This window comes from Lygodium microphyllum, chromosome 23 (genome assembly GCF_053477565.2).
Source record: "Lygodium microphyllum isolate KBCC chromosome 23, Lygodium_microphyllum_v1.1.10, whole genome shotgun sequence".
Classification (NCBI taxonomy): domain Eukaryota; kingdom Viridiplantae; phylum Streptophyta; class Polypodiopsida; order Schizaeales; family Lygodiaceae; genus Lygodium; species Lygodium microphyllum.
In genome coordinates this window covers 23,620,412-23,645,577 of record NC_141157.1, presented here as the reverse complement: position 1 = coordinate 23,645,577, position 25,166 = coordinate 23,620,412, and the positions used below count along the sequence as shown (strand labels likewise).

The 25,166-nt window shown below is 40.2% G+C and overlaps 1 protein-coding gene across 1 annotated transcript; it reads left to right on the top strand.

Annotated features, from left to right (window-relative positions):
* Nucleotides 1–638: 638 nt before the first annotated feature.
* On the top strand, nt 639–24,651 carry LOC148015972 (uncharacterized). Its single transcript, XM_087664441.1, has 2 exons — nt 639–1,032; nt 22,590–24,651. The coding sequence occupies exons 1-2, from the start codon at nt 966–968 to the stop codon at nt 24,335–24,337; spliced, it is 1,815 nt and encodes a 604-aa protein (XP_087520567.1). The 5' UTR covers nt 639–965; the 3' UTR covers nt 24,338–24,651.
* The last annotated feature ends 515 nt before the right edge of the window (nt 24,652–25,166 follow it).

Sequence of the window (25,166 nt, the reverse complement as noted above, 5' to 3'; positions counted from 1 at the left end):
AGGGCATATTCGCCTTTAAGTGGGAGGTTGTTGGGGGTAAAGATACCTCTATCTATACCACCTTATATTTATTACACACACCATGATCACACACCTGTACAATATAAGTGGTGGGCACCCATCATTGTCACTTTATTCTTTATTCTTTCAGTGACTATTGAATAAGGGAAGGCCAGCCACACATTGTGACTATTGGAGTTCCCACATCTTGTGTCTCTCTCTTTTGCTCTCTTGCTCCAAGGCTTGGCTACCCCTATGTCAAGTTTCGTAATTTCTGTATGTGTTAACGATGATTGTAGCTCCGTTAAGGAGGGTACTTAGTCAACTCATTAAGGATACACATATACATGGCAAAATCTTATTGACGATGTAGTATATATTCATTGGTCCTCTCTCTCTCTCTCTCTCTCTCTCTCTTTGTTTCCAAAGGTTGAGACATGATTGTGGAGACGTGTGTGATTGCTTAGATGCCAAGCCAAGCCAACATAGTCCTGCCAATAATTCAAATTGCTCAACAATTCCAACAACATTGTAGGATGAGGTAAATTGTTTTAACTTTTTGATACGAAAAGACCATATGGGTTAGGACAAATTTGAAGGGGTGTGAAGTCATATAGCTATACTATCTACCTTGACAAGATTTTGGCGAGTTTAGCGAAGGTAAGTGAAGTGGTACAGGCCTAGGATCTGCCTGGGCAAGCTGATTGAAGGCAGAGTTTGCTAGAGTGATTTTTAGAGAGAGGGGGGGAGAGAGATCAACCTACAACAGAGCACGCGCACACAGCGTGAGAACGACTGAGTGAGAGCTTGCGCACATGCATGAGATGCTCAGGTCGGCTCCTGAGGGACGACAGACCTATGGAGGCGTCATCATCCTCGGATACAGCGAACGAGAGCGAGCCTTCACTTCATTTCTGACGAATGAGAGTGGATTTTTCGTGTGATCTTGGAGCAGAATCGTCGTGATGTTGCGAGTTCTCGCGCGGTGTCGCCATGGGAGCTGCTTTCCAACCCAGTTCTACCGAAATTATTGTAATTACTCATGTTCTTTGTAGCCTCAGACTTTGAACATTGTGTGTTTTTTTGGTCTAGGAAACTTCTTCTCATCCTTTGGGTGTCCAAAGTGCAAAAGCTTATTCTTCCCTAATGTCTGCTGAGCAGAATGGTAGAAGTTAATTTGAGGACCTTTCTTTTGGACATGGACATGCTGGTGCAAAAACACATTCTTCCATACTGTCTGTTAGGAAGCATGATGGTGTCTACAGAAACAGCTTATCCCTCCTTTAGGTGCCAAAACACGTTCTTCCCTAATGTCTGTTAGGAACAATGGTGGAATCTCAAGAAACTGCTTATCCTTATTTTTGGAGGTTGATATGTACGTGCATAAGTAGATTCTTTCCTAGTGTCCGTTAGGCAGAATGGTGGAATTCATTTTAAGGACATAGCTTGTCTTTCCTTTTAGACATGGATATACAGGTACAAACACACATTGATTTCGGGATGCTCTCATTGTCTTTATTCTTGTGAGCAGTTTGATTGAACTCTTAGGATTGCAGCATGCTTATGCATGCCCCTTGTGATTCTTTTATGTGGCTCTGCTTTAGAAAAGTCTAGCGGTCACTTGGTTTGTTGATGCAACAAGTGCCCTGGTATGACCATAAGTTTTCAAATAGTTCTGGACTTAAGCTTCTAGTATGCTCCAAAATGTCACTTTTTGGGTGTAAGGTGTACAAAGTACTGTAGTATGGTAGTACAGCAAGACATGGAGATGTGCCCAAGTGCCTAGCACGGCTTTGAAATATTCAGCTCAGATGGTGCACGATATTTTGGGAGACTCAAATTAAGGTTTTTGTGCTGCTATATGGTAGGAGTAGGGAGGAAGAAAAGAACTTTACATTCCCTACATGCACACCTTATTTTTAGTGAAACCAATGTTTTGATTATGTAGATCCGGAATGAAGAGGACTGTATCTAAATGTGGAACAATGAATTTAACATGAGCAAAGATTCTTAAGTGAGTGGCATTTTTAGCCAAATACTACAATGTGGGCAACTAATGAGATTGACCAAATTTTTGAAATTGAATTTGTCGAATCTTGATTTTGTTGAACCAATGTAAATAATTAGTTATCCACAACCTGAGAGTGGTTATCTCCTTGGTTCCCGTTGACTTAGAAAAAGAAAGGGCATGGAGCGTTGCTTGCCATTTCTTTTTGGACCTTCTTTTTTGGGGTTGAGAGGGGGTATCATGCTACTAAAGAATTGAGTCAAAAGTAGTCTCTTTGATTGTCTCTCATTTTGTGATTGTGCATCATTGTGCATTGATTAAATTCTTCATTGTCTTTCGTTCTCTCACAATTAATCATGCAATTGCTTCACACTTGGGCCAATGGCTACATGGCAGGTGCCTTAACTCGTCTCTCTTGTCTTACCCATGACAATGTCAAAAAGCCTTCATTGTTTGTTGGTGTGATGTAGATGTAGAGTGCATGGTTGTCTCAAGATTTGCAAATTTATTACACATTCATGCCAATTGTATGGACTACACTCCAGACTTTTAGTTTACTCGTGGGACTATTGCTTTTACTTGCAAGTTTACACAATTTGCACAAGAGCGAGCCCACTGCTCTAGTTTTACATATTAGGGACTCCCTCAATCTCTAAATCACGGAGTATATCACGTGTCCAACAAGGAGGAGGTTGGTACTTTCCTTGCCACTCTACCTTTGCTGAAGTCTCGGGAATGTCCATTGGGGCCAGCTCAACAGGTGAATCTAGTGGTGAAGCAATCTCCTCCTCCACTGAGGGTGGAGGCTCAGTAGGCAAAGACTCCAAAGGCACTAGAGCAGGTGTCCCGTCACTTGGATCTCCAAGGATGGGATGCTCAACAGTCCTCTCTATAGTTGGAAACTACTCTATGAACCGAGCGTCTCGACTTCTGTATACCTCTCGTGAAATGGGATCATAAAGCATGTATTCTTGGGGCTGCAAGCTACAATCCTTGAACTCGTGTCTTTTGGAAGGTGGCTTAAACTTACCCATCTTTTTCTTTGGGATGTGAACATAAGCATCACACCCAAATACCCTGAAATAAGAGACATTTGGCTTGTGACTAAAGTAAGCCCCAAAAGATATCATACCAACGATGGTTGATGTAGGGGATTGATTAAAGATGCAGATACGGTGGTCACTGCTTTGGCCCATAGACATGGAAGCATTTGCTGATACTCCATCATAGTTTGCACCATCTTGATCACATTGTGATTCTTCCCGTTCAATACGCCATTCTCCTAAGGGGTATTTGTGTTGGTAAACTCTTGGTGTATGCCAAGAATTCATGAGTCTCATTTGCATCCAATCTTCTGTCAGCTGTAAATTTTCTCACACAATCATAACAACAAAAGATCTCTTTGGAAAGAAAGGTGCATATAGCCCGTGTTGTCTTCGTATTGAGAGCTCTTCCTTCCACCCGATTTGTCAAATCTTTGTGCACAAGTACCAGATATCTCTTTTTCCATATATACGCAGGCATAGTCACAAAATCCATCACCTGTTTAAAATGAATAGATAAGGGACAAGTTGGTTGTAATCCATCCCTATATTTCATTGCTAAATATATTTGATAGGTAGGCCATGAATCAACGAAGTGAGCAATATCTCGATACATCCCTTGCCACCAATATCTTGCCTTATTTTCTTAAAGGTGCCCTAAAATCCTCTATGACCAGCCCATAGACTCTTATGAAACTCCTACATATCTTGTACGTGTGTAGCTCTATCACTGAGGACTCGTAGTGGAACCTATTTTTTCTTCTTTGTATGCTTTCAAATATACCTATCTTTTAGAAAGAACCCATATGCCTTCATTTTAATCCTCTTGTACTCTTCTTCAAACCACTCTTCTCTCTTTGACAATGTGTTGAGGTACTTTTTAGTTAGTCTCCTGTATATGAGTCTTTCAAAGACACCTTTAAAGCTATCACATAACATCCAAAGTGCTTTTTCTTTGTTGTCCAAGCTTAAGCTATCACTACTGTATTCATTGTAACAACATCTTTTCATGTTAGTTCAATTGCTGTACTTGTTGTATTTAATGCTATTCCTACATTAATCTGTATGCACAGGGAAGAACGTGAGAATGACAATACTTTGAACTTAACCAGCTCAATCAATTCTCACCTTGAAAATTGGAGAGAAAGAGTCCATACCATCTTGAGAGGGTTGATATCTATGTAAGTGCGGGGAAGAACGTGAGAATGATAATACTTTGAACTTAACCAACTCGATCAATTATCACCATGAAAATTAAAAGATAGAGAGAGAAAAGAGTTGAGACCATGTTGAGAGGAAAATCGGCCCCTCTCCCTTTACAAGAATTTATTGAAACAAAACCATGGGCATCAAGTGCCTGAACTTCTATAAAAGGCAGATTTGTTGCAATTTTGAAAATTAGGGTTTTGAAACGCTAATTTCTGCAAACTCGGGTAGCAAGCTAATTTTCTTCTTTAGTGCTTGGTTAGATCAAACTAAGTAGAAAATGCTTCTTGGATGAGAGATAGATAGGAGAATACAAAGCATGTGGTTGAAATTTTAGTACGAGAGCTTATTTCAAATGAAGAGAGAGATCTCCAATATATAGGTGTGGGCTTGGGTGCTCAAAAGTGAAAAGTAGAGGCTACAAATAACAAGTGTTTATTGAAAATGACAAGTGCAAGGACACGTCTCTTCAAAATGATACATGTCCTCTATTAGATGTCACATGTCACTTTTTTAGAGAAAGAAGCTTTCAAACCTTCTACTCTAAAAATCTCTCATTTGATTAAGAATTTAAGATAGTTGTTGAAGACAAAATTGTTTCTCGCGAAATTTTGGACCCTTTGATGCGAATATAATTTCCATTTGAGCAACTTTAAAAAATAGTAACCTCTTAAATTTTAGGAGTCACCAAATTTACCTTTTGGAGAGCTTCATTATATAGGTTCATTGGTTCACGGTTTGTTTCTTCGATCATGAGCATCTGTTTCACTTTTTGAAACCAGGCATTATATGGGCTTCTAGTCAATGCGACTATCTGAGTGTAAAAGTCTTCGTCATCTGAGCTTTTTGGTCAATTTGACTACTTGACTAAACTTTTAATTTCTCTTGGACATCTCGTTAATGATGACCCAAGTATAATTATAGGGCGTTCTGGCCATTGGCTAACCTTAAATAGAAAGATGAACATTTAATTATATTTTGAAACACTTAAATAGTACAAATCGCCTTTCAAAGTAGGAGTATCAAATTAATTTGGAACCATTGAGTCAATATGTCTTGGTAACAATTGATATACAAAAGTTTTATTACATAATGAGAGCTGTACTTGGGTTAGTAGTACAACCATTTTTTGCAAGAAACTATATTCTCTTCTTTAGCATCCATCATCCCATCTTCATCCTCAAAGTGTACTCTTGACAACATGTCTGCAACTGGATTATGCCTTCTTGCAATGTGTTGTAATTTGAGGTCTAGTGACTTAATAAAAGCTATCCACCTTCACATAGCAATATTCGATGTTTCATAACTTGCAATCATGCCTAATAATGACAAGCAATTTGTTCCAATGACTACATGAGCATCTATAAAGTATTGCTTGTTACATTTGAGGGTTGTTACAGCACCCAAAAGCTCTCTCTTCACATGTGGATACTTTCGTTGCCTTTTTTTCAAGACTTTTGCACAAAACTTGATATCATATCTCTTTCCCTCATCATCATTCTATCCAATAGCCCACCCAATACCAATCGGGCTCGTATCTATTGTGATGATTATAGCTTCCCTTTTGAGTAATCAGCCTTCCTCAATGTCGATGCTTACTTCGATAATCTTTTTAATTTCTTCATAGCTTTTGTGTGCTTTTGACCCCACTGAAATCTCTATCCTTTTCTCAATAGTTGATAAAGATCATTAGCCACATGCACAAAATGAGGGATCCTAATAAGGTAAAAGAACATGCTCCCAAAAACCTCATGGCCTCTGAAACACTAGCACAAATATCTTGTATCTTGTCAATACCATCTATCTTGTTGGCGAAGGCTGCCTGCTATAGGGTCCACACATGTGGCCTACAATCAAGACGTCCTCGATTCCAAACACAAACTTGTGGCCTGAAATGGTCAAGCCAAGCGAGCTAATATGGATTCCATTTCTCAAGCACATCTCTGAGTCCTTTTGTTTTGTAGTGTTTTTTTGTGTTATTCTATGTTCTTCTATTTTCTCTCTCTTCTGTCTTGTGTTCAAAAATTTATTTCAACAATTGTCTATGCTTCCATTGCTGCACCACTTGTGACATGGTATCAGATTGTAGGACCTAGGTTCTTGCTGCGATTTCTCTGCTGATTTCAGGTCTTCCACTTCTTTGCTGCTTTGACAACGTGTTGCTAATCATGTTTCACATGTAAGAGGGCAATTGCTGCCTGCGTTTTCAGTCCAGTACCTTGCATTTTCAGCCTGCACTAGTATTACAGCTTGTAATTGTTAGTTTGCTGTATCCACTCCCTAATCAGCTTGTGTTTTGCATTTTCTGCCCCTAACTATGGTTGGGCAATGGTTTTTCCAGGCGGTTTTTACTGTTTTTGGCAGTTTTTGCTTGGTTTTTCCTCATTTTGCAATAGTCGACCTTTGTTTTTGATTAGATTTTTGGTTACATTGTGTATGAACTGTAAGATAGATTCGTCAAGGCAGAGAGAAAACCATCAAACTACTTCTGAGCACGAGTGATTCTTCTCCTCCCAACCACGCCTAGATCCGTGCTGGCCCTCTCACTCGGATTCCTTTGCCAGCCGTCAACTTCCTGGAGTCCTACTATTCCTGGACTCTCTAGGCTCCCCTTAACCCCGTTCGGGCGCCCAAGAGCCCGGACGGTCATTCTCGTGCATGTTCCCCTAGATTTACCTTAATGTGACATTAAATGTCACTTTTAATGTCACATTCCATATTTATGACCTTAATGTGACATTAAATATCACATTTAATGTCATATTAATGTCACATTTCCTTCCCCTTAAGAATCGGTTTCGTCCTCGAAAACGATACTTGGAAGGTCTAACTATAAATCGGGAAACCTTTTCTTTAAAGTACTTACTCGCTCCCATGTTGAGCTTTCTTCTGAACAATCTTTCCACTTAACCAAACATTCTTGATAAATAGTATTCCTCGTTCGTCTATTACGAACATTTAATATTTTTTCTGGTTCATGTGGATTAGATTGGTCATAGAATAACTCCTCAATATCATCATTTAAGATTAGATTATCCAAACCACCCAGCTTTTTCCTTAATTTACTTACATGAAAAACTGGATGTATTTTACTACCAGTAGGTAGTTGGAGCTTGTAAGCCAATTCTCCCACCCTTTTAAGTATTATAAAAGGACCACAATACCTTGGTGAAAGCTTTGGACAGTGTCCCTTTTTCATAGTTTTAGTTTGTTCAGGCACCTTAAGATAGACCAATTCTCCTTCTTCAAAGGAGATGTCTCTTCGGTGAGGATCTGCATATGCTCTAGCTCGATTTTGAGCTTTTTTAATATTTTCTTGAGCAAATTTTAACATACTATTCATATCCTCCAAAAAATCTTTAGCTGCCTGAACCCTTTCCTTATGCAGTCCTACTGCAAAAGGAGCTCTGGGCTGAAACCCATACATTAACATAAATGGACTATATCCAGTGGAAGAGTGCTTGGCACTGTTATATGCAAACTCTGCTATCGGCAAGTACTCTTCCCAATTAGTTTGCCTTTTACTTACATATGCCCTAAGCATATCTTCAAGAATTTGGTTAACCCTTTCAGTTTGCCCATCTGTTTGCGGGTGATCCGCCGTACTCATGCTAAGTTTAGTATCCAATTTCCTAAATACCGCACGCCAAAAATGGCTATCAAATTTTCTATCGTGATCAGAAACTATATTTGCCGGAAGGCCATACAATCGGTATATGTTCTCTACGAACAATCTAGCCAATTCTGGTGTTTTAACATCAGTTGAAGTTGGAATGAACCTAGCCATTTTGGTTAACCTATCCACAATCACCCACACAGAGTCGTGCCCCCTCTGTGTTCTAGGTAGAGCAACAATAAAGTCCATGGAGATACTCTCCCATTTTCCTGAAGGAATTTCTGATGGATGGAGAAGTCCTCCCATTTTTAATTTTTCAGTTTTATTAACCTGGCATTTATTACATTTGACCACATAGTCAAGGACGTCCTTATTCATTCCAGGCCAATAGAACTGCCTTTTAATAAGACTATAAGTCTTATTAACTCCTGGATGTCCCGCACTAGGGGTATCATGACACTCAAAGAGTATCTGGCGCCTTATTTCTGTATCTTTCGGGACACATATCCTACCCTTGTAGAGTAAATAACCATTATCAATGGTAAAATTCTTCCACTTGAATCCAGTTTGAGCAACCCCTAATTCTCCATTTCCTTGTTGAACATCCTCAGATATTCCTTCCTCAGTAGAAGCACTTTCAGTTGGATCCCCATTTTTTATTGCTTCCCATATGTTGGAATATGCCGGATCAACCTGGCATTTCCCTTTTAAAGTTTCAAGCAAGTTGGAAGTGAACTGAGTAAAACTCAATTCATTAATGATGGGCATTCTGCTGAGTGCATCAGCTACTATATTATACTTTCCTTTTCTATATCTGATCTCATAGTCGAACTCTTGGAGGAGTTCGGCCCATCTGGCTTTACGCCGGTGTAAATTTGGTTGATCATTAAGCCACTTAATGCTTTCATGATCCAATAAAATCAAAAGTTTGGCACCATACAAATAGTGCCTCCATTTCTTCATTGCATGTACTATTGCATACAGCTCCCTCTCATAAACAGAATAATTCTGTTTTGCACGATCTAATTTCTTGCTTTCAAAAGCAACTGGTCGACCTTCTTGTAATAAGACCGCGCCTATTGCCTTATCACTGGCATCAGCTTCAACCACAAATGGTTTGTTGGGATCCACTATTAATAATACTGGAGCTGTAGCAATGGCTACCTTAAGTTTTTGAAAACTTTCATTTTGATCTGCTCCCCAATTAAAACTTTTTCCTTTCCCTTTAAGTTGGTCTGTCATTGGAACAACTATTTTGGCATAATCTCGAATGAATCTACGATAAAATCCAGATAAACCTAGGAAGATCTGCAGCTCTTCCAGGTTCCTTGGAGGTGGCCATTCAATAATTGCCCTTACTTTTTCTGGATCCATGTTGATTCCCTCTTTTGAGATAATATGCCCTAGATATTTGACCTCTTGTGCAAAGAATTCACATTTAGTTTTCTTCGCATAAAGGGAATGTGTTCTTAACAGTTGGAATACTAATTGTAAGTGTTTCAAATGTTCTTCTCTTGATTTACTAAAGATCAAGATATCATCCAAGAAGACTACTACAAAATGTCCTAGATAGGGCCGTAAAACACTATTCATCAGCTTCATAAAGGTAGCTGGTGCATTAGTCAGGCCAAAAGGCATCACCAAAAAATCATAATGCCCGTATCTAGTACGAAATGCCGTCTTGGAAACATCTTGTGCCTTAATTCTTATTTGGTGATAGCTTGATCTTAAGTCTATCTTTGTGAAGAATTTTGCCCCTTGCAATTGATCAAAAAGATCTTCCATTTTGGGCATAGGAAATTTATTTTTCACCGTTATTTTATTAAGTGCTCTATAGTCAACACAAAGTCGCATAGAACCATCTTTTTTCTTTACCAATAAAATTGGTGAAGCCCAAGGTGAATTACTAGGTTGAATAAACCCTTTATCCAGGTAATCCTTAATTTGTCTTTCAACTTCTTGATGCTGTGTTTCACTTAACCTATACGGTGGTTTTGAAATTGGGTGTGTATCCTTATTTATATCAATTGGGTGATTTATATCACCTCTATCTAGTGGAAGGCCACTTGGTAAATCAGAAGGAAACAATTCTGTACAGAAAGAGACCATAGCATATATAGCTCACAAACTTCCTTCTTTAGCAGCTTCTGAACTTCAGTAGAACACAGCAAAGGATTATCAGATACTTCATGTTCACCTTGAATGACAAAAGTCTTACCATCCCTTCCAAATTCGAGTGTATTATGGTGATAGCTACGTTTTAAGGATGGTTCCAATCCCCATAGCCACTCCCTCCCTAGAGCAATATCAGCTCTTTCCATGTTCATTATTTGGAAATCAAGCTTATCTTTATATCCTTGAATCTCAATTTCCAAATTGGATACCATTGTATCCCATATTTTATTGTCTTGGCCTTGCATCATATGAACAACATATTGATGCTCACTGTTTTGTTGGGGAAGTTTCAATTTTTTGACAAGTGCATAATTTATAAAATTATGTGTGGCAGAGTCATCAATCATGACTCTAACCCGTTTTCCAGCTATCAATCCATGTACTCTAAGTAAATCATGTGGCCCAAAAGTAGGCTGCCACATAGAAGTTGACATACAACACTTATGTTGTACATCCATGTGCAAGACCTCTAAAGATTTATACTTTTCATGGCCCTTTAATTCTAAGGTCTGCACTACATGGATTTGTTTTTCTTTTCCCTTGCCCTTGTCCTTATCCTTTCCTTTGTCTTCCCCCTTTTTCTTTTGAGGGCAATTCCAAGCAGCATGGTTAGGGGATAGGCAATTAAAATACAACTTTTCTTTTTTGGCCTTATCAAAGTCATCAGGACTTAACTTTGGCCTCATATATGGTTTCTTTTCAAAAGGTTGTTTTTTACCCTTGAAAAATGGCATTTTTCTTTTAAATTTGCCCACAAATTTTGAGGTTTCCAATTCCTTAGACTTGGGCTCTGTATCAATGAGACTAGTGAGTGTACCTGGATGCGTACTATCTTCATAAATTAATGCAAATTTAATTGCCTCTTCCAGCATCTTAGGTAAACTCCGTTTTACTTCCTTTTTACAGGCTTTATCCAGTCCCCTAATGAATCCTCTTGTTTTTTGGAATTCATCTATTCCTTCCAGTTTGAGGATTATCTCACGATATTCCTCCAGATATGTCAGCAGGGGTCTTCCCTTTTATCTGATATAATCCCAATCTTCCCAATTTCTTTCCATTTCATTTTCAGGAAGAAATTCTTCCAAAAAGACGGATTCAAATTGAGCCCAAGTTTCAGGTATTTTATTCGCCTCCTTTAAAGTTCGCCACCACTTATATGCTTTGGGTCCCAAAGTTAAACTAGCCTCCAGTGCTTGGAGATGTGGTGGGGTATTTTTTAATTTATGTAAATCTTCCCATTTTTGGAGGAAATTAAAGATTGTGTCTTTATTCCTATCTTTTTCCTCCCCGTAAAATTGAGGTGGTTTCATATCCTTTAGAACTGGATTATCCCTCAATTTATGGTAAGGTTGGGGTTCCTTAGGATCTCGCATAGTTACATCTAAATCTTTCGATGAAAATGGGACATCCGAGGTTTCTATCTTATTTTTATCTCTTTCCAATAATAAAGTTAATTGAGATTTTATTTCAGTAAGTGTTTGGGTTAAAAATTCCATTTGAACCCCCTGAGTTTGCACACGAGCAGTAAGATCATCGAATTGCTCTCGCGTAGCAAAAAATTCTTCCCATTGTTCTTCTTGTATGTCTGGGTCATGGGGATCTACCATAGGTTGATCCCCGGAACTAGAACTTTCCATTACCCTTTCTTTCCCTTTTTCTGCCATTAATACACTGGAATTGGAAAGCAAAAATAAGAAATTTGCATACAAAGTAAAGTACTTCCCTGATTTTTAATGGCAGACAGTGGCTGTTGATTTGGAAAGAAACTCGAAGAGTAAGAAACAGATTGTATCTTCCCGGATTAGAACAGTGAAGTAATCATGCTGGAAATTCAATTTCCTGACTTCAGTCGTATATGACATTCTTCTGTCCCTCTCTCAGCAGTCGCAGTCATGTCCGTCTCACAGCAGTCGTGACAAAGTCACGTTTCCTCGTGACCCCACATCTGGTTCTCGCGACGCCACTTCTGGTCTGGTCCTCACGATCCCTCGTCTAATTGTTTTTCCTTGCCCGTAACGTAACGTGTCACATTAATGTGACGTGGCGCTTCTCCCTTTTGTTTTTCTTCACGGCCCGTCGCGTTTTCACGATCGCCTGGTACTCACGCGATGTGATGTGGCGCTTCTCCCTTTTGTTTTTCTTCACAGCCCGTCGTGTTTTCACGGCGCCTGGTACTCACGCGACTTTATGAAAAACTGACGGCCTGACTTGCGACTGACGACCTAACGGATTACTGACAATTTGACGAACGATTGATGATCTGAGACGTTGAACCATAGGCTCTGATACCAATGTAAGATAGATTCGTCAAGACAGAGAGAAAACCATCAAACTACTTCTGAGCACGAGTGATTCTTCTCCTCCCAACCACGCCTAGATCCGTGCTGGCCCTCTCACTCGGATTCCTTTGCCAGCCGTCAACTTCCTGGAGTCCTACTATTCCTGGACTCTCTAGGCTCCCCTTAACCCCGTTCGGGCGCCCAAGAGCCCGAACGGTCATTCTCGTGCATGTTCCCCTAGATTTACCTTAATGTGACATTAAATGTCACTTTTAATGTCACATTCCATATTTATGACCTTAATGTGACATTAAATATCACATTTAATGTCACATTAATGTCACATGAACTCTCCTTTTTTGAAGTCTTTGCTTTTGGTTTGGCTGTATTCTCTCTGCATATATCTTCTCTCTTCTATCTTCTCTTCTTATCCTCTCCATGTTGCTCCTCTGTGCACTTCTATAGATGATAAGTTACATGGACCCGAGTATCTTACATGGAGTGCTGTGATGAAAGCCTGCAGCAGCAGACCTTAATATCTTATGTGAAAGATCCGTCTTGCCACTCAATAACTTGATAATCTTTACTACACCAGATCACTAAATCTTGGTGGTAACGTTGCTCTAAATACAGATGGTTAAGATAAGGAATGGTTCTTTCCATCTAATTGTCTTGGTATCTACTACTTCAAGGTAAAAGTGAATCTTGAAGGACCTGCACAGGCACCAAGCCTGTAAAGAAAATACCCTAACACAGAAGCATAAACAGAAATCGTATGACAAAGCACAGACTGATAAAAGAACACAGTTAGGGTTAAGGTTAGGGTAACTCAGAGACAATGAACACAGTGAATAAATGAAATGATATGACTACTAATAATACGATGCTCATGGAGCAAACACACTATGCAGTGAATGAATACTGAACAGGCAGCCTCCGGATGTTGAACACCAGCAAACGCAGCAGTGAGAAGCTGGATCTGATGCAGACAACAGTGAGGAGAGAGAAAAACTAAAAACGTAGGTAGCAGGTGAGAGAAAGACTAAAAACGCAGGCATGATAGCCTGTAGGAGAGAGAAAGACTAAAAACGTAGCTGTGAGGAGAGAGAAAACTACAGACGACAGCTGACAAGTGAGAGAAAGACTGCAGTGACTGCAGCAGGAGAGAGAAAACCGTCAGGGCAGCAGTTGGAGCCTGCAACCTGCAATCTCACATGCATAGTTGTCCCCAAGATGGACAACACCATGTCGACCCCCTGTATATGCGGAAAACTACTCACGATGAGGGGTGACATGAAAGAAAGCACCTGAATCAAGAATCCAGGTATGCATGTCATCATCTGTATTTGCAAGTAGAGCATGTGCACCAAAATGTTAAGAGACAAAGAGTACATCACTCCCACTGTCACGGTCATGAGTGACTATATTCACCTCTTCGATTTTTACACTGCTCTTCTTAGGTTGACTGTCCTTCTTCTCTTCCTTGCAATCATCTGTCTTCTTGCCTTTTCCTTTCTCTTTCTTCCATTTGTAGCAGTCACGTTTAAAGTGACCCTTCTTGCCACAATGATGGCATTCAACATCTTTGCCACGTGATTTACTGCGTCCCTTGCCATCATATTTGCCCTTTTGCTGTGATCTGCCCCTAGTATGCAAAGTACTGGAAGACTTACTGGATGCATTGTTTTGTCGATTCATCTCTTCCATAAGTAGAGCTCTCTCTACATCAGCATACAAAAGGATCACATTAGAATTGCTCATAGCAGTCTTAAATGTATCCCAACTCTCTGGTAGAGTGCAAAGCAAGAAAGTAGCCTTAAATTCCTCATCAATCATGAACTTCAAGGCAACCGGCTGGCTGAAAATGGAGTTAAACTCACTCAAGTGAGTAGACATTGCTGTACCTTCTTTCATACGCAAATCCATAAGCTTTTTCAGCCAATACACTTTACTTGCAGTGCTCTTCTGTGCATAAAGTTCTTCCAGTCTAGTCCATATAGCATATGCAGAATCCAAACCTTCAATGTTGAAGAGCAAGGCATTAGAAATCGATAGCTCTATGGTTGAGCGTGCAAGCTCATTCAACTCATCCCAATCGTCTTGATCCGTGTCCACAGGCTTTGCCCCTTTAGTTTTGATCGGCTTTGCCTGCTTCTTTTGTAACAGGATATTGTAGCACTGTTTTTGCCACACTGCAAAATTGTGTGCGCCTTCAAGCTTCTTTATATGCATCAAATTACTGCTGTCATTGCTGCCAGCCATGGTTTTCAGCTCAAAGGTGACCAAAAAACCAGTAAATGCAGGCCCAAATTGTCACCCAAGTGACCAAGGTACAAACAAGTACCAATCAGCAATAAATGACCACGCAGAAGTATAGATTTCAGATCTCTAATTCAGTTTTCAGAAGCACCAAACCAAGTGCTACAGCATTATCCAACTGATTACAGCTGTTCCAAAGGGCATGTGCATCACATTACATGAGAAATCCCAAAATTTCAGCTGCAATTTCTATTGTACGTGTATCCACGGGCATAAATTTGACACGAACGGTCAAAAGCCCCAAAATTTTGTGCTCAAAAGCGTCAACCACACATCTGCATTTCCTCTGTCATGCATAGGGCTGTCCAATTTTGCCAAAATAAAGCAATTTCAGCAAAACCCCCAAATTTCACCAAGTGTTGATGTCCAAATTGCGCGGAATTCAATTGCATATACATAAAATGACCAAATGCTGCACAAATTTTGCCCAAATTGCAAAAGCCCCAAATTGCACGGGGTCCAATGTGCCTCAGTGTCTGAAAATTGGGTTAATTTCAGCCCAATTTGTGCATGTACATGAAAAGCCCCAAATGTCGGGGACAAAATGTCACAAATTCCTGCAATTTTTGAGATAAATTTGCTTGTCTTGCATCAAATTTCCCAAATCTGGGAAAAGCCCTAAATTTCCGGGCTAAATGTTGAGAAATTTCACTCAGATGATAAAATTTTAACAATTTTGGCGAAATCCCCAATTCAAATGCATACAATGTCTGCAATTTCGACGTAGATACCTCAATTTTCCAACAACAGTGCTCAGTCTGGAAAAGCCCTAACTTTCTGGGCCAAAATTGCTCAAATTTGATGTTTTGTGCTTGCACGCGCGAACCTCGGTTAGAGGAATGAGTTTGAGAAAAGGATTTTCCTTTTTTTTTTTGTTGAAAAAAGATGATTTGAATGACGGGTCTGTTGACCCATCAGACCTATCTCACGTTCTCCTCGTCGTGCGCTCGTCAGACCTGTCCTTGCCCGCTGGCGTCGCGCGCCCTATCAGGCCTGTCCTTGCTTGTCTAGCTGGTCTCGTCACGCTCGCCCGATGACGAGTGGCCTCACTACCACCTCAAGGCAGCGCGTCTACCGTTCTGCCACACTGCGATACTGCAGACCTGCTCGACTGGTTGTTGCCCATCACTCCACGTTGGGGGCCACACGGCTATAGTTCCTGCCACTCCACGCTGGGGGCTAAGTGCACACTCTCCACGGCCTGTCCGCTTTCTGCAGCTCACGACTGCCTCAGCCTGACTAACAATCATGCTTAGCACGCTCAACACCTTACGCTCTGATACCAGTTTTTGAAGGAATCGATTAGGCACAGAGATCGAGGTAGACAGACCTTACACTCAGTGAGGGAGACAGAGAGAGTGCGAGTGAGCAGAGTAGAGAGTGAACACATTTTTTCGGTACAATGACGAGTGTCCCACTTTAGGTTTTAGATAGATATATATATGAAAGTACAATGTGCTAAGGGTGTGTTCATACCCGTGCACATATAAAAGGCACGATGGCCCTTTATTCCCAGCACACCCATTGCATCCTCAGGTTTCTTGGCGTGCTACCATGATATAGTTGCCATGTGCATTACATTTGCTAAATAACCTTGCATATTTGATTAATAACTTAATCAAATGTTATTGGTAATATTAAAAGCATCCTAGAATTTCATGTCTCTATGATAGTGACCCTTTATGGCTAGCTTCAGTAGATGAAGTTCGAGTCTAAGGGCACCTTTTAGTCACGAGCAGGTGGTGAGATGGGGCAACCGAGCCTCATCTGGGATAATCTACTTGAAATTGACCTTCATATGGGAAGGTAAAGGACAACCAATAGGCTTAACATTCTACATACGAAAGCACTCAAGGATTTTCTATATATACTCCTTCTGTGACAAGTAAAGAAGCCCCTAAGAGTAATCATATGTGATGCACATCCCAAGAATATGTGAGATCTATCCCATATCCTTCATCTCAAAGCTTTTTTTAACTCAAGTTTTCAAAGCATCCAACTCTTAACATTTGGATTAATCTTTAATCAAATGTTTATGCATGTGTTGCACATGTGAAGTGCAATTGAGATTATTTCATATTTACGAGTCAAGGATCTAAGAAAACCAGTAGATGTCAATGTCAAAAGTTATCTTAAGCAATGTTGCACAGAGATTAGGTAGTATCCGATGCCAAAAATTGGCCTAAAACATCTTATTAGCCATAAGTGTCAATTGTTGGTGACACTAGAGATTTGGCATTTAATAGTCCTTAATGCTAGTTCGAGTTCTAAAGAAGACTTAGGATCACTTGGGAGATGAATTGGCTAGCGAATTAAACTAATTTAATTGTTGGTTGGTTAGACTGATTTTTTGGGCAGTTAAATAATTATTAAATTAATTTTCAAAATTTTAAAGCTGAAATTAATTTAATAATGCGGACAATGTTGGAAAATGGGATTAGAAGGCTGCCACTCGGCAAAAGTTGCCCATGCAAGTGGAAAAGACGTTTTTGAGGTTGGGGGCGAGAGAAAGTTATTCTAGCCTTCTGTAAGTTGAGAGAGATAGAGAGTAGGTTGCCATAGCTACTACAACAATTGACATGCCATTTCCAGCCAGCAAGAAACCTTTTGGGAGCCAATGATATCCCGTGAAGAGACTATAGCAGCAAGTGACAGCAGTTTGAGGGCTGTTTTAGCCAAACAAACATCATATTCGGTGTGTTTCATTGATGGAGAGAGCTTTCATGGCTATCTAGCTGATTTCTTCCATTTTCTCGTGATGGAAGTCTGAATTTTCTCTCTATTCAGCATTCTCTCTCGATCTTTAGCCATTTGCAGTCTTGCTTTGAAGATCTCAACATTGTAATCATTGGAGGTTGAGATTTTTCTCGGCTGTAAACCCTAACTTACAATAGAAATTAGGGTTTGATAGCAACCTCGAGAAGCATGCCAAGAGATTGAAGCCTCAAGACTTGAATTTTCAGGGTTGAGAATTAATTCTTAGCAAGATTGAAGTGAGGGACCAGCCAACACTCGAATTTGGGGCAAATTTCATTTTCCAAGGAGTTGGTGAAGGCCAATTGCCTTAGCAAATCAAGGGGCAAATCAATTTGAAGACTTGTTGGTCATTGTTGATAACAAGGGGCTTTTGGATTGCGAAGGGGATTGAAGGAATCCCATTGTATTTAAATTCAATTGCAATTAAAGATAAAGAAATATCGAAAATGGTGTTGGTTTTGGGGCCAACAGGGGATCCATTGTCCAAGATTGATTTATTGCTTGCTGTAATTAAGTTATAATCAGGTTATTACCACCCCTCCATGGAAGAAAGGCTAGTTTCGTGGTTGTATGACCGGGTTACCATCAAATCCTTTGAATTGGTGGGTTCGAGGTACTTGATGGCAAGTTAGAAGCTTTGCATTACTGCTGAATGTGCTTAGCTGTTGATTATAGCAAGTATCTCTTCTCATAGTGATATGGGAGCAAGTGGCGATGATGCATCTCAGCATGGTCATTCACGTGGTGAAGGGGGAAATACAATGCATGATCTTGGACAAAGGTTCTTAGTATGAACAACAAACTGAAAATGTGGGAAATGACCCAAATATAGGGACTTCCATTCCTCAAGATGCTGATGACCAGCAAGAGGGTGAAGAATTTGATGATAATAGGTTCAAAGATCGGATGAGGACAATAGTAAATCTTTTTGCTGAATTGATAAAGGATCCTTAGTTTACTCGATTCTTGAATGCCCCAAAGAAGGACAGCAAAGGCAAAGAGAAGAAGACACCTTGTAGAGCTTCAGGACAGCTAGAAGAACAGAAGGAAATGTCTAAGCCTCCATTGGAAGAGCCCAACGTTGCTAATGAGCTTGATGCATTTGATAGTGCAAGTGGGGATGATTGCAAGGATTTCAAGGGAGACAGCTGTCACAAGGATGTGAAAATTTGCTTGCTTTACTTAGCGTTCCAAGCCGAGCACTAATGGCTACCTCTCACATAGCTGACACGTTACCTATCCATGAGTGTAGTGAGCTTACCTCCATGCCAATCGAGTTACCTTCTCTCCCGCGCACTCCGGTAGCTCCACGATCCAAGTGCAAGCTTCAAGCGAGCTCCATCCCCACGCTCCACGCTCCAAGCTCCATTGCCGCGAGCAAGAGAAGAGAAGAGAAGAAGAGAGGAAAACATGGAGAGCTTCTCCTCCCCGGTCCCTTACCCTCACACACTCACTCTCTCACACTCTCACACTCTCACACTCCCTCTCTCAAGCACAAGCTCAAGCAAGCAAGAAGAAGGAGAAGAAGAAGAAGAAGAGGAGAGCCACTTTTGGCCACATACAAGAATGAGCTTCTCATTCACCTTTCAACTTTATATACAAAATCCTAAATCCCTTTTGGGCAGTCATCCCCTTATCCCCTTTTTTACATGGCTGGCCGTGGCCTAGGCCCTTTTTTCATTGTCCTCCTATCTTCCTAGCTTCCTTTCTACCGCCCATCTACCTTTACAAATTGCATGGGTGAGAGCCCGACGCTCTTTAAATTAAATCATGATGTGCTTGCGCTCTTTTACAAAAGTATTGACTTGTGTTTTTTCTTGTGCTCATTTTTCCTTTATTTAGGACTTTTCTGCACTTCTTGTGTTTCCATATTTTTCTTGGCGCGCCTTTGTCTTCCGTTTATTTTTGCCTTGGCCTTTGTCTTCTGCTTTAGATTTTCCGGATAGCAAGGGGCTTTGGGATTGTGAAGGGGATTGAAGGAATCCCATTGTATTCAAATTCAATTGCAATTAAAGATAAAGAAATGTTAAAAGAGGCACCGGTTTTAGGGCCAACTGGGTATCCAATGTCCAAGATTGATTGGTAAATCTTTGTGTTTCAGTATTTCATTAATTATTGCTTGCTATAATTAAGTTATAATTAGGTGATTACCACCCCTCCACAGAAGGAAGGCTGGTTTCAAAGGGAATGATTGAAGATGGAATGAAAAATTTATGCCCTAGATCCTTTGGATTCTACTAGCTTTGTTGCCTTGACACTTTCTTATACAAGCCATCATTGTTAGGTGGTAGTGGCAAAGCAACTGGCTTGACTTTCTAGTCAACTGTCTTATATTTCATTTCAACAACAACATCAGCCCATTCTTTCAGCATTAACCCTTCTTGTTGAGTAGACTTTGCTATCACTTTAAACATCTCCAAAGAGCATATGTGAAGAACCTTGTTTTCAGCCTCATTTTTTGCATTTATTCCTGCCGAAATTTCAGCCATAGTATCAACAAAACTCAGCTCATCATAGAGGCTCTTTTTCACCCATATTTTCTTAGCTCTTTTTCAGCTTTCGCTATGTACAATCTCGGCCCTGCACATGGTCTCCATACACTTTAAACAAACCTGAATCACTTGCGTTGAGTACAACCAGTAGCAAATACATCTTTTTCCACTTTAGAAGGCAAGAGCATCCTTTAGACAGTAGTACTCTAGCCCCACATTACAATAATGCCCACTGAGAAACCGATTTTTTGAATTCCTTTGCTTGGATAATCTCTTAAAGTTTCTTGGTTTCTTGGATAATTCACATATATAGTGAGAAATTGGACAGCCCTTTTACCATCTTTGCTTGTAGCTCTTGCATAAGCTGAGCCATCATCCAATACTTTTGTTTCCATATGAACAAATATAATGTATGGCTGTCTCAAAATCACTAGATACGAAGAATTGTCTTGCACAAAAAGATGTTGCTCTTCTTGTATTTGCAGCCCGCATTGTCCAACCATGATCTATGTCAATTGGCGATGCACTATTTTTGTACAAATGGCGAAGCCTTACATTAATTTCTAAAGCATGGTCAAGCAAAGCAACACATGGAGTCTCATGCTCCCCAACCTTAACCACAGTTTCTGTTGTAGCCTGTGCCCAATGGTTTCATGTATAATGACTTCTAGGGATAAATTGCTAAGCCTCATAATCAATATGATGCATTTATCTAACTCCCATATGAGTGTTGTTGCAAATAATTGAATATTTAGTTACTACGTCCTCATTTTTATCCTCAGCATGCTGATTTAGAGCATTAGCTCTTTCCAAAACAGCACTTGCAAACTGGGCTCCTCTTCTATGTGCGTCAAAGCATTAACCGGATCACCAAGAAACTTTCTATTCCTCTTAATTAGGTCGATGATTTTATCATGAAATTTATGCTTAGCAATGCCAAGAACCTCCCCAAGTGTGAATTCTACCGTGCTGTTAAGAATTTGCTCTTCAAGCACTTTCTTGAGATCCATTGCAATTTCTATGTCGGACTGCAATTTGTAGCCCACGATCAATCAGCCCTTCTACATTGCTTTGATATCATGTCAGAGTGTAGTGCATGTGGAAGCATATGGACAAGAATGAAAGACAATGAACATGAGAGAAGAGGGAGATAGAAAAGAGACAATAGAATGTAGAAATCTGCATTCAAGGAACGCTTAAATGAAGATTGCAGATATACAGATAGGATGTCAAAGTATCTCCTCCAGCCGATCTCTCTCGCCACTTGAAAACACAATTAAGTGTGGGCTAGCAGATTGCTGAATATAAATAGTAGCAAAATAGCCATCATAATGACCAGGTTGGCCAGCCGACTGACTGATTGCACACAAAATAATGCCAAAAAATCAGTGATCTGATCTGCTGTGCCAGGTGGCACTGCCAGCTGTCCACAAACTGTTTGACCTGCGTGGAAAAGGTGTTGGCTTTTGATGACTGCTGGGAATGCCCAAAAACTGACAGGAAATGCGTAATTGTGCCCGAGAGAACTAGCTGTACAACTATAGCCTGACAATGCTAGTCTAAGGGATGACTAAATCTCTAAGATGTTGTCCACAGCCCTACCCTAGCGGATATCTTAATGCATGGTATTGTGTAGCTGATCGTGATGCTACACCAGCGGTGATTTCATTCTAGAGGTCTTCTTCATATTGCAATCAGCTCTAGACACTCTAGATTGCTGCGTTTTGAGTAGGTTAGACCTCTTTATGAGCCCTACTTCAAATACTTGCGTTTTTGTGTTTTCTTCACTCTTGAAGGGTTGTCCAATTGTCACCTTGATAGTAGTCTTCATCTTGGAGACATTTCAGCATAACCTTCATCTCTGATAGCTTCGAGGATTGCATTTTGCTCCCCCCACTATTGTCCTTCCAATGTCTACTCTAGCATTTTGCTACCTTGAGGACTGCATTTCACTCCCTCCGTAGAGTCGCTCTTTTCCTTGTCATTTACACCTTCGCTCGAAAGACTGCATTTCATTGCCTTCACAGTGCAGATTCCTTCTAGCTGTTGCCGCCTGTTCAGGTAGGATAGTATAGTTGTCTTTTTCTTAGTGTTTGTTGTACACTGTGTTTCTCCTTGCAAACCCTATTGTTTCATGACAAGCTCTATAGAGGCTTCATGTATGATTTAATTAGATCCAGCTCTGTTGTTGGGCCTACTCCTTGAGCTCTAGCCATGCTGTTGAACTGTTGTATCTTTTGATTGGTTGCGTAATATAATTAATGAGTCTTTTCTATCCAAATAAATAGTTACTGAAACAGCATCATGTTTGCTAGTTTTCAATGTTGTGTGTATATATCTTGTGAACATTGGTGTTCCCTTTGGTATTTCACTGGGAATTCACTTGTTTTGAAGCATTTTTCTCAAACATAAGAAGAAATCAACAACCTGCAGCTCTTAAGAGTAAATAATTTAGTGGAAAGAGAGGGTAGAACAAGAGATGACGTATGAAGTTGATTTTCCTGGTATACATACTGGTATTTTAATTTTTTTGACAGCAAAAGGCTGGATTAATATTAAATATGCATCATCATAATGTATAGACAGATTTCTTTAACTCTGTAGCTAGGAATTTTGCTAAAGGTTTGGTTGGATACTGCTTCATACTCTCTTCCTGACTAGAGAAATTTATGTGTTGTTTGTGCATGGGTACAGGCAGTGCAGGTGATAGCCCCAAAGGCAAAGGCAGAGTGTCTGTGGCTAGTGTAAGCACAGCTTTGGATGAAGTGACTCGCTGTAGCATTCTCATTTGTTCTTATTGCAAGCTAGGCAAAGTAGAAGAAGGATTTAAAATATTTAAAGAGATGAAACAGAGAGATGAGCTCGCTTCAGTTGATGCACATATTGAACTTGTCAGAGGTTTGGCTAGACTAGGACAATTGGAAGATGCATTCAAAATCTTTCTAGAGATGATAGGTATGGGTGGAATATATAAAAAATCTATGTTCAATATTCTAGTAGAAAGTCTCAGCAGAGCAGGACACATTGGTCTGGCATCCAAATTCCTTGATGAGGCCAGTAAAAGTGGTCTGCACACTGCCATGCATGTCTTCAGAGAATTGATAGGGGCCTTTGTCAAAGCAGGTCATGCAAAGCATGCTTATGAACTTTATTCGGAACTCAAACGAAAGGATCGAGTTCCAGATGCTAACATCTTGGAGAACTTGATTTTTGCTTGGTCTCAAAGTGGTGAGGTAGATATAGCTTATGCACTTTTACAGGAGCTTAAATCAAGGGCAGGGACACTAAGAGCCAGTCTGTTCAATTCTGTGATGAAAGGTTTTGCTTTGGAAGGTCGATTAGAGGAAGCACGAAACCTCTTCAATGAGATGCAGCTCAATTGTGTAGAACCAAATGCAATAACTTACAATACTCTCATTGATGTTTTAGGCAAAAGTGGCGATCTTACAGAGGCTCTAAGGCTTTATGATGAAATGAAGGACAGAGGTATTGCAGCAACTGTAATCACTTACAGTACACTTATCAACCTCTTGGGACAGGCAAATTTAGTAAATGAAGCGTATGAGTTGTGGAAGGACATGCGGGCTTTGGGTTTAAAGCCCAATCTTATCACCTATAACACACTTTTCAAGGCACTTGGAAGATCTGGCCATATTGAAGCAGCAAGCTATATTGTAGAGAATATGGCTGATGAAGGTATCTCTCCTGATTCATATACTTTTTCAACTCTCATACACAGTTTGGGGAAGGCACAAAAGCTTGGTGCAGCCCGGGCTTTATTTGAAAAGGTGAAGGGAAAGCCAGGCATGGCAGATGTGGTTACTTATACAGCTCTTATTACTGGACTTTGCAAAGCTGGAGGTATTGATGACGCACTCCATTATTTCGAGGAAATGCTGGAGGCTGGCCATGAGCCAAATGTTGTTTCTTATAGTTCAGTTATTGATGGTCTGACAAGGGCTGGGAGGCTTGAGGAAGGGTACTCTCTATTTAAGGAGATGGACAACAGTGGATGCTATCCGAATACGATCACCTTCAATACACTGATCCGCTCTTTTGCAAAAGCTGGAATGATAGAATATGTGGACACACTTCTCAAGGATATGGAGTCCAGAGGATGTGGGCCAGACCCATACACATTCAGTGGTATCATTGTTGGATATGGCAAGTCAGGACATGTAGATAAGGCTTGGGAAATGTTCAAATCTTTAGAGAAAGGTAAATCCTACTTGAATGTGGTGGTCTGCAATGCCATGATTGCAGTGCTCGTAAGAGTAGACAGGTTTGATGATGCTTTAAAGTGCTTCAATGACATGCCTGGACTCGGTTGTGCTCCTGATGATTGGACGTACCGAACACTTTGCCATGGTTTAAGAAATGCAGGGCGCCTTGATGATGCAAAAAAGATTGAAGAATTGCAGCTCTTAGCTTCTAATTTTTGAGCATGAATGGCAATAACTATTTTGAATTGATGAGAGTCCAACCTTGCAATGCTTTTGTTTTTGCTAGAATTTGTTGGATAGCTGACAGAAGCATTTAAAGTAGATTGATGGCTGACGGAGGGATGCTCTGTAGGGAGCCTCATTAGTAGCAAGTAGGTTTATGTGCCAGTTTCTCCAGTTTTCCAAGGGGGTTGAAACACATTAAAGTTCCTATGCTTTCTCAAGGGGATGGTGCATGGAGAACAAATGTACACTCCACTATGATGATGTCTAGTCAATCAATGACTTAAAAGCCATCCGAATCCTAACTTTCACACTTGGTGGAGGTATGTACCATGCCCAATCTGGGTCTGCATTTAGATTGAATCTCGCACCAAAGCATTACCCACCGTGCTTCGACAGGATATTGGCACTCCATAGTACGTAAAAATTGTTCCATTAAGTAATTCAGATCTCAAACAGAAAATGATATCAAGTCCATTTGACGAGTGTGTGTCACAAATGTGAAACAATGTGCATTATGACCTTTCTGTGATCTATGCTAACAAGGGCCTATCGATTCTTGTTTTTTATGGGCGGTGAAGGGAAATGATTTTCCTTGTATGAAGCAAAGATTACAATTTATCTCATATTGCACATTTCTGCGACAATCGTTATGGATGAAGTTTTGAATGCAAATGGAAGACAGTAGAGGAAGAGAAACCTACCATACTGATTAAGATTGTCAATCCAACACTTCTACCAAGAAAGATGGATCAAAAGTCCTTAATGGAAGTTAGATATGAATTTCGCCTACCAAGTATTACATATGTTGACTAAAAAGAATACC